The sequence below is a fragment of the Mesitornis unicolor genome, unplaced genomic scaffold (assembly GCF_000695765.1).
Source record: "Mesitornis unicolor isolate BGI_N332 unplaced genomic scaffold, ASM69576v1 scaffold2792, whole genome shotgun sequence".
Lineage (NCBI taxonomy): Eukaryota > Metazoa > Chordata > Aves > Mesitornithiformes > Mesitornithidae > Mesitornis > Mesitornis unicolor.
The window spans coordinates 1-10,381 of NW_010166938.1; the positions used below are offsets into that span (position 1 = coordinate 1).

The following is a 10,381-nucleotide window of genomic DNA, read 5'->3' on the forward strand; positions in this document are numbered from 1 at the left end:
GGTGTGGGGAGTGGAGGGTGGGGGGGAGAAAGGGAGACTGTGAGGAGGAGATCGCCGTGCTGGGAAATAGAGCCGCGACCAAAAGCCACGCTCCCCCTGCCTTTAAAATAAAAGAATGTAATAAAATAAAAAGCCCCAACACCTCACACTGAGACTCATTGTATCGCCCTTTTGGCACATTTTCCTCACTTTTTATTTTGTGACACGCTGTGCTGAGGGTGCGTTTCTCTGGACAGCTTGCTGATGGGGGCTTTTATTTTTCGTTTATTTTTCTTTTATTTTTCAAAAAAAAATGTGTTTGTGGTGCTCTACAGAGAAGGAAGCATTGGTGTTTCTGTAGGACAATGGGAAATTAAAATCCTCCTGTGCGCCTTCATGCCTCTGTTAATGCTTCAGACCATTAAATATAAGCAATTGCCTTTTGCATTGTCTCACTGTAACCCGTTTTTATTATTCCAGCCCTTTTAATGCTCAGTTATTTTTCTCTTTAACTTTCGATTTTGATGGAGTCAGCGTTTTTCTGGTTTTATGGCAATTATGTCAGAATAACCCACAAATTTGTTACAGCATTTAAAGTAGCACAAGGAATCAGATCACAAACAACAGTCAGCTTTCTTGGTGCAACCAGCATGTATCTGGGGTCTTCAGTGTCCAAGCAAGATAAAGTAAACCTGCCAGAATTCACAAAGTTTAGCTTTAGACAATGTTAATGAGGCAGGTTGCCATTTATCAGTGCCCCTGAATTGGTCTGGTACTTTCTAGGTGGTACTTGTACACCCTTCTATTTTTTTAATCTCCATTCTTTTTTTTTTTGGTGATTAATTTCTGGACGCTGTTGCCAGGCAGAAGATAAAAGGAAGCTGAATTACTAAATTTAATCTTACACAGCAGACGCTTAAATGCTGTTAAAGAGCCATCCCTATTTCATTTTAACTAGGAATCACAGTGGAAAGCATAATTTCCATTACAGGTCTTGCAGGCAGGCCTTGAAATGGCAGCAGTTCCAACTGTGTCAGTGTTCAGAGAGGACATTATCCATTAAAGCAAATTAACCTCTGCTTTTCTATTAGGTGAATCTGGCAGTCTTGCCTACCCTTCTGTAGGTAAGATTTGTTCCTGCATCCAGCAGTTAACACAAATGGGCCAGAGACCCTTGTTTATGGGACACACGTTCTTAAGTGCTGTAATGAGAGTGTGAATTCTGGAAGAGAAGCCCATATAATGTATAAAATGTGTGCAAGTGAAATAGCTTTTTTTTTTTCCCCTTTCTAGACGATGACAATTCAGAAGAAGGCCTTCACACCATCCATTCGGGAAGGCATGAATATGCATTCAGCTTCGAGCTTCCACAGACGTAAGTACCCCCATGCAAGTACCCCCATGCAGTCCTCGGGCCCTGCTGCCCACCCACCTGAGCAAAACTGCTGTGGGTGGAGGGGAAACCTTTTCAATGGTAGAAGGAATTGTGCTCTGACATGCAGCAGAGGACATAATCTCATTAAACTGAAGAGGTTGCTTTTAAACTGATGCACGCTTCCTTTTTCTATTTTATTTCCACAAGATGGGAGCTCGTTGCTGCCCAGTTGCACACTTTCTTTTGTCCGAGCCCTTGACTCTTCCAATATTTTATCCCTTCCGAAGGGGAGGGAGAGGAGTTTGAACCATCACTGGAGTCCTGCAGAGTGGCTGAGATAACTTCTAACCCAACCAACAGCTCACTGGAGCCAGCAGAAGTAGAGATAAGATCACAGATGAATTGTTTGGGCTCAGTCTGAAACAGATGTGGCAAGTTTTACTATGTTTGAACAAAAGAGGAGGTTGTTCTCCTTTAAATAGGATGTATATACCATTCAGGCTGGCCTTTATGCAGAAAGCCCGGACGGAAATAAGCAGAAGGATGCATGGATAAAGCAAGAAAAATTCCCATGCCCAGTCCCGTTTGTCTCAGAAAGCAAAGGTAAAGCAAGAGTGAGAGCAGAAGCGTTAAAATAAAGATTGTTCCCCCACCCCATAAGTCTGAAATCTGTAATGTAGACCCTGTCAATGGAAGATTAATGCATAGAGGAGTTACCAGTGTGAGCTGAAAGGATCTGAAAATACATGTTGCAATAAAATTGAATACACAAGAACAGAGGGAGTCCTGACATGGATGCAAAAAGCAGCCTTTAGCTGTAGAAGGCAAGCAGTAAAATCATTAAGGTTGAAAAGACTTGGCAGTGTGTTATGTGAAATGGCTCAGTACCTAACATTAAGGTAATAAACCATCTGTTTATAAGAGGTGCTGTTTTTAGCAGAACTTGCAGATGATAAACACTTTTACAGGTCAGATTCAAAGTGAACAGGACTTCACAGTACATGTTAGAAGATCTGTATATGTGGAGATTTTAAAGGACCATCTAGCATTCTGTGAAAATCTCAACTGCAGAAAGAAATAAGGCTAATGCTGACCTTCCCTTGAGTTGGAAGGGGTATTTACATACAAAAAAAAAACATGTACAAGCATGATATGCTTATCTTGAAGTGAAGCAGATAGCTAGCAAAATATCACAAGTATTGGTCAAAACACAGTTTCTTTTTAAGTGTCCAGAAGGAGTAACTGTGAAACCAGCTGCTGATAATGCTGAAGAAACAAAGACAGGCATTAGAAGTGTGAAGTTTGACACTGCCTACGTACTTGTTATTTTGTGTCCATAGAATGTTTCCAAAACTCACTTAAACTACAGAGTAGCAGTGGAAATACAAGACACATGCTGGCCTCGCTGACTTTTGCCCTGAAGAATATGGGGCAGGATGAAACATTGGAGATGGGTTAGAAAATCCTTTCATTTGGATTATTAGGAGAAACAAAGTAAGCATTTCAGATGTGGAAATGAAGAAGCCAAACGTATAACTGAAAGGAAAAATTTAGTAAAGTTCTAGCATGGCTAGAATTTTTCCCTATGAAACATATGGAAGCTTTGCCAAATAACTTATGTTTAATTTATGTATTACAGTGTATCCATAACATAGTATAAAAGAAATTTACTTGCATAAAAATATGTTATGGAAGACTACTGTTAATTGAAGAGAACTGGAATATAAAGATCTTTTGTCTTTCATTTTATGATACAGGAAATAAAAGGTGATGCTGAAAGGTTTGGAGATCCTTTCCACATTGTTTTTCCTCCAGCTCCCAAAAAAGGACAACTTCCATCTGTCAAATTTGAGAGCAGAGGAGGCTTGATGATCTTATGTAGATAAATGCTTACAATATGGATGTTTTAAGCTGGTCTCATCAGGATAGAGGAAAATTAGAAGGTACTCAAGCTAGCCTCTCTTCATAACTCTAGATTGAAATATTTGCTTAAGGCAAAACAAACTACAAAAGTGCTGAGTTACAGCTAAAATTAACTGCAAGCTGACTTACCAGCCAAGTAAACTACAATTATTTACAAAATACAACATCCAAAACAATAATTGATACTAATGCTACTTTTCAGTTGGTAGTCTTAATTTTGCTGTAAAAAGGGCGTGCTTTACTGTAAATGTGAAAGTCACCTCTTGAGTTTAAAGGAAATGTGTACTCTCCTGTCATTTTCTGGTAGAATTCTTTCATTGATCCTTAAAATATGCAAAACTGCAGTAGGATGAATTGGAGATGATTTTTTCTCCCATCTTTTAATCTTGTATTTTTCTGAGATATGGAAACTTTGCAAATAAGTTATGCTGCATTAAATACTACAGTGCATTAAAAAAAAATGCAATTCTACATACTAATCCCTGATCTGATCACTTTTATCATTATTAGACAGAAAGATTTTACTCAATTTTGACCTTTGTCCTGCACAGACCACTTGCTACCTCATTCGAAGGCAGACATGGCAGTGTGCGCTATTGGGTGAAAGCCGAAGTGCATAGGCCTTGGTTTCTACCAGTAAAATTAAAGAAGGAATTTACAGTCTTTGAACATATAGATATCAACACTCCTTCATTACTGGTAAGAATTGACAGAATTACTCATTCTTTGTTTCTGGCATAAAAATAATTAAGTATAAGTGAAACAATATCCACATCTAATTTTACTTAATATTTATTCTCTAGTTTAATTACAGCCGATCTTATAAGTATTACATCAGTTCAGCAACTCTTTTAACTACTGGTATTTTGAAAGCTACGTTTTCCTGTGCTTGGAGTTGCTTCACATTTAAGATGTCTGTTAAATGGCTTTGTCAATTTAAATTGGTAATGATAAATTGTAAAATGTCACTCAAGAAGGAAAATTCTGTTAACTGTTCCTCTTTGATTTTGAATAAACAATAATCTGTGGAAGGAACAGTGAGACTTAAAAGAATATTATAGAGAGAGACTGCTAACTTAAAAATGCAAAGTAAAAAATGTACTGACGTGCATAATTGATAATTTCCATATGGATAGTTTTCTACCAGTGGGGAGAAATTATCACAATTCTATATAATCTTTCTCTGAAATGTCATTTCATTAAAATAATTTCAGTATCACAACTGCTTTCGATGAGGATTTTATTTCAATCTGGCCTAAAATTGCTTTTCTTTTTTTTTCCCTCCTCTTCCTCAAATTCAGATCCATGGAAGGGAGGGAAAAACCCCTCAAAGTCCATTGAAATAGGTTTCTTGCGTGTATGGGTGAAAAATAAAGACTTGCAAAGGAACATTGACCTTGCCCAAATTCCATTAAAATCAAAGGATTCCCATTTGACTTTAATGGGCTTTGGATCAAGTCCTAAAGCCTGATATTGTGTAAAATAACAGTCTGTTTAATATAGATGAAACGAGGTTATTCCGAAACAGAGGAAATAGCAGAAGTCAAGGTTACAGTACTTGAGCTTAGTTATTGTTTCTGAAATACATGTACTGGAAAGTTGTTATAGTTTACTGGTAAATAAAGTGCTCTGCCAACACTATGTTGGGTTATGTAGGCTGTAAAGCCTTTTCTGAAGTTACACAGTATTTATGTATAAAAATTGTTTTAAGTATGAGTGTAGTATGAAGAGAGAGCATGTAAGAGAAAAAAAGTAGTCTTAAGAGTAATGGAATTTGAATAAACCTTGCATCTGCATAGCGCCATTTAAATACCTTGAGTTTTTTTCCTCTAAATAAAACTGGCTATGTTTATCAAAATACGTAAGAATAAATACATCATTAAAATATTTTTTTTGTGTTGTTTAAAATAAAGAGATTTGTGGAACCCTTAATTAAATGGGCAATGTTGTTCTTTTCTTGCAGTCACCCCAAGCAGGCACAAAAGAAAAGACTCTCTGTTGTTGGTTTTGTACCTCAGGCCCAATATCCTTAAGTGCCAAAATTGAAAGGAAGGGCTACACCCCAGGTACGTAACAGAAGTAATCATAGGAAATGTTTTTCCTTCCCTTTTGTAACGACAGTTTGTACTTAGTGCTTCTATATAAACGAAATATTTAGCTATTCTTACCACCTCAGTCTGCACACAGCAATCTTAATAGTTTATTAACTACAACTGATTTTGTTAACTGGTGCTAGCTCTGTCTCCAGATTGTCAAAGGGCATCTGCTTCTCTTAGACCTGTGCATTCTTCTTTTAGATTAGCTCATGGTGATCCTATTCCAATTAGGATTAGTGGATGTTTTTCAGGGTAGAGCATGGCTAGCAGCATCCAGTGCTGTTGTATAAACAATACACAGAACGTGGCAATTTGCTTAAGGTGCCTTGTAAATACAAAGAGAACATGAAATTCTGTTTTGTTTTCAGGTGAATCAATTCAGATCTTTGCTGAGATTGAGAACTGCTCTTCCCGTGTGGTGGTGCCAAAGGCAGCCATTTACCAAACACAGGCATTTTATGCCAAAGGGAAAATGAAGGAAGTCAAACAGCTTGTTGCCAACCTGCGTGGGGATTCCTTGTCATCTGGCAAAACAGAAACCTGGAATGGCAAACAGCTGAAAATTCCACCCGTTTCCCCTTCAATCCTCGACTGCAGTATAATCCGTGTGGAATATTCACTGATGGTATGTTGGGTGGTCTTTTTCACTTGAGCACAGGTAGTTTCCATCATGCCCTGCAAATTGCTAACAAAGCATTCTGTGCTGACCAGTTAAAAAAGAAGTACAGATCCTGGTACTGGTGTCCTGACAGGACTTCTGTAAATAAGCTTGGTTTAAATCATGTATGTTCTTCAAACAGTACTGGTGTGCCAGCTAAGCAAATGTGTTGTGAATAGACATTTTCATGTGAAGGCTCATGTTAAGAATGTTGAGCTGCTTTTGACTCAGGGAGCTTTTTTGTCTCTATAGGGGCATTGGTCCTAAGACAGACAGTAAGAAACTTAAGTTCCTTGTGGAAAATTCTGTGGACAGAGAATTTAGTCTGGTAATTACGAAGTGCTTACACAAACCTGTGTTTTAATCACATACGCCTTTTGTTGTTTTATTTTTTTCTAGGTCTATGTTGATATTCCAGGCGCCATGGATTTATTCCTTAACTTACCACTGGTCATTGGTACCATTCCTCTACACCCCTTTGGTAGCAGAACATCCAGTGTGAGCAGCCAGTGTAGCATGAACATGAATTGGCTTGGCCTGACACTGCCTGAAAGGCCAGAAGGTAACGACAGTACAAATCCCAATCAGTTTGCTAGTCTTGATTTTTGTCTGCTTTATTCACTGCTGTTGTGCAAACAGAGCCAAATTACATCCTTCATAATAAACCCAAGATGAAGGTGCTTGTGGAGGTTTCCTGCTTCCCTTTCTCAAGGACAAGCAGTGAAATCCAGCTGCTTAGAAGGTGGCACAAGTGAAAGCGCAGGATTCCATCCTACCTGTGCAGAATTAATTGTGTCTCCAGTTATCCCAGTTGCATTGTTGATTGTAAAGCATTATAACCTGTTATAATACCAGTTTATGGTGTCTTTTACCAGCCTTTGTAGCCAAGGCTTTATCAAAAGATAATGTAAATAATTTCAATGGGAAATATCTCTTGTCAAAGGAGAAACTTTGTATCTCCTTCCTTCTGTTTTCATGTATCTGATAAACATCCCTTTTTTATGTACAAATCCCAGACTCTCATTTCTGGAGTTCAGTGTTCTATCATTACTGCATGTACAGAAGTTCAGTATTCTGGGTGTGCTTTAAATTTTAAGATAATTGGGCCACGATAAGCAGTGGTCAGTCTGCTCTTGGATTTGAGCATAGTCTTCATATCAAATAAACCAGCCTACCCTCCCTTTCATGTTCAGTTGTTAAAAAGTCACTGAAGTAATTTGCCTACCTGTTAGTATATTTTACAATGATGAAAAATTTATTTTGCTATTTTTTGACATGCATAAGAACTTGTTATTTGAACTGTGTGTGCCTTTTCCCTGCAGCACCTCCTAGCTATGCAGAGGTGGTCACGGAGGAACAGAGGCAGTCCAGCCTTGCACCCATGGGTGCTTGTGATGACTTTGAGAGAGCGCTTCCAGGACCATTGTTTGCATACATCCAGGAGTTCCGTTTTCTGCCTCCACCCCTCTATTCAGAAGTAGGTACCTCAGACAGAATATGATGATTGGTTCACTGGGGTTTTTTTTTCAGAATTCTGTCTTTTGGAGTAAATGTAGGATGTTGTTCCTCCTTTCTAAAATCAGGATAAATCATTAAAATTATAAACAAGGGATAAGGCAGCTTCTTTTTTAAAAAAGAGTTTTCAGGGTTCTTCACAATTCTGATGTTTTGTAGAAATTTCCAAACTGTGTTGTACCCTCTTAGCAACTTGATTAAAACCTTGCATTACGTATCTATTACATTGCAGTGGTTAACACCAGCATTTTGGGCCTTTAGATGCACAGCGTGCTATGCTTTTCAGCTCTAATTCTTTCTGAAGCTACTCTGTGTTTTTTGGTTCTGTGTCTGTAGGGCTTTCAGAAGTTCCATGTAGAGAAGTTACAAGGTTATTCTTTCTGACTTAAGTTTCCGAAAATACACAGTTCTCCAGCATTTCTGGATGCATTTTTAGTTCTCTGAAAACCACTGGATAACCATGACGTAACTTCAGAAGCTTTCCATGTTCATGTTTTTGAGGAAAAAGCAGCGGTATAGGACAGAATCAAATACTGTCCTTTGGATAAACCTTGCCTGAATTCACCCACAGTTGGTTTATTTTTTCTTTCTCCTCTTGAAACACTATTGAGTAGGCAGAGAAGGGGCATAGTTTTTGTGTGCTGGAGACTTCTCTGAGGACTCTTCTGTAGCTTAACTGTAGAGTACAACTCTTAAACCCTTTTCATTTCACTCACTCAAAGATCTAAAGAAGCCTTCTTGTCCTCAGAAAACTGTTGTATAAAATTAACTGATAAGAATTGTCTGAACTGTTTACTTGAAACTATTCTCAATATCTAGTTTTGGGGACCTATGTTAACAAGTTGTTCCCCTTTTGTAGAGAGGAAGAAGAGGTAAAATATGTTCCAAGATACTTTATGGGGTGTTTGAGGATTAATTACTTGTAAACTAAAAGTAGAATGACATTTTACTGGTAATTCTGTCTTTTGAAGTGAAGCATTCGCGAAAGGAGTTAAATATTTTTAAGTTACATTTTTAGAGATAAACTGTCTTTTTAGTGTACAGTAAATAATTTTAAATACTTCTGTGCTACTAAAGCAGATTTTCCCCAGTTTTTTTATAGTTGTTTGTAGTTAAATTAGCATCAGCCTGTACTTTAAAACTTTCTACTATACTTAGTTACTGATTTTTTTTCATTCAAAGTTTTGTCTAATTGACTAGAGGTTTTTCAGTTATTTGAATAACATAGATAGGGAGTACTATTTGTCATTAGATTTGTGAATTTTGGTGAGGTTTTGTTTGGACGGGTCAATTTCTAGAGACTGACTCTAAAAATGCCTCGGGTTATGTTCCTTTTTGTCCCTCTTTTGGTTAGATTGATCCAAACCCTGATCAGCCCACAGATGATAGACCATCTTGCCCCTCTCGCTGAAGGAGTCCATCGGGAGCTGACTTGGCTTGGGTTTCGGATCATACTTAACCGTGTTGAAGGTCAAGGCGTCTTCGTGGAGACACAATTTCGGAGGAGGTGGTTTTGCTCTTGCCTGTATGGTGAACAAATGAAAACAACCTGTGACCATGCTTTGAAGCCTACAGTAACATTGTAGGACTGCTCCACATGCTTGAAGACCTGAGCTTTTTTTTTTCCCTCCCCCCCCCTCCTTTAAATACTGGCACATACTAGGAGCAGCCTTACTAACCTACAGTCATGTGTGTCAAAACACTCAAACCACGTTGTAAGAGAGGGATGGCTTCCTCTTATGATTTGGAGATTTGCACATGCTCATCGCTTACGTTGTGCGGTTCAGTATCACTACAGCTTTTTCTCATTTATGCCGGACTGTTGTTACCCCCTCTTATTTGTTTGTGGTCCGCACAGTAAGGAGCAAAAGAAAGCTTTGACATAAAAAAAAAACAACAGCAACAGACTTTGACAAATGCACTGACTTTTCTTTCTTTAATTTAATGTAGCCTGGACTTTACCTGCATATGCACATGCTCAGAATTGTCCTAGTAGGCTGATCATGTATCACCTCTTCAGCTTGGATGCTATTGTGGATTTATTTACAAACATCAAATGCCTTCAAGCCAATCTTTCTTGCTGTATGTTTTGCAGCCTACTGTAGTAGATACGCAACAGATGTGGGGCTGGGGCGGGGAGTGGAGAGTTAATAGAGAGAAACTAATAGGCTTCATCAAGATTGTATACCTTCTTGATTTCCTTTCAGAATTTGTTGCCTTTCTACTATTATCGCAAAGCAGCATTTTGTTACAGACTGCCTAAAAAAATCACTTAATCTCAGGTGAACTCATCACTTGCCAAACTGTTGGAATGCTATTTGTTTTGTTACGTTGCACTGTTGAGTTACTTCTTTTTTTTGTTTTGTGTTTGTGTTTTGTTTTTTTGTTCTTTGTTCGAGAGGGGGATCTGGAATAGGGACATACACAAAAGTTACAAAACCCACCCTCATTCCCATTTCTCTTTCTGCGTAATAAAAAAGATGTTCAAGTTTTGAAGCTTTAAAAAAAAGAAACAAAGGCACAAATGAAAGCAGCACCAGCAGACACCAGCTCAGCCTCAAAAAATTTTTAAAAGGAAATAGTCATACTCTGTCTAGGATTCATAGACAGATCAATATCTCAAGTAATAGGGATGGGAAGGGAAAGTAAATTTATTTTTATATGTAGTTACCTAATCACCAAAAATTCTATATGTAATGAGTCTCTAGTAGAAAGTATATTTCAAACTGCAGGAAAAGCTTGGACTATGCTAAGAGCTCAGTTTGTGCACTTTGTATTATCTTCAGGGTTTATGATACTGTAAAAATAGTAAGACTAGAAGTATAATTAAACTGA

General features: G+C 38.0%; 1 protein-coding gene across 1 annotated transcript; it reads left to right on the plus strand.

Moving 5' to 3' along the window:
- Positions 1 to 1,272: 1,272 nt before the first annotated feature.
- Positions 1,273 to 10,116, plus strand: ARRDC3 (arrestin domain containing 3; the record flags this gene model as incomplete). Its single annotated transcript, XM_010195126.1, has 7 exons — positions 1,273 to 1,354; positions 3,829 to 3,976; positions 5,241 to 5,343; positions 5,742 to 5,998; positions 6,431 to 6,593; positions 7,354 to 7,508; positions 8,901 to 10,116. Coding segments are annotated over 7 exons (965 nt in total), but the record flags the coding sequence as incomplete, so codon positions are not given.
- Between the last annotated feature and the right edge of the window lie 265 nt (positions 10,117 to 10,381).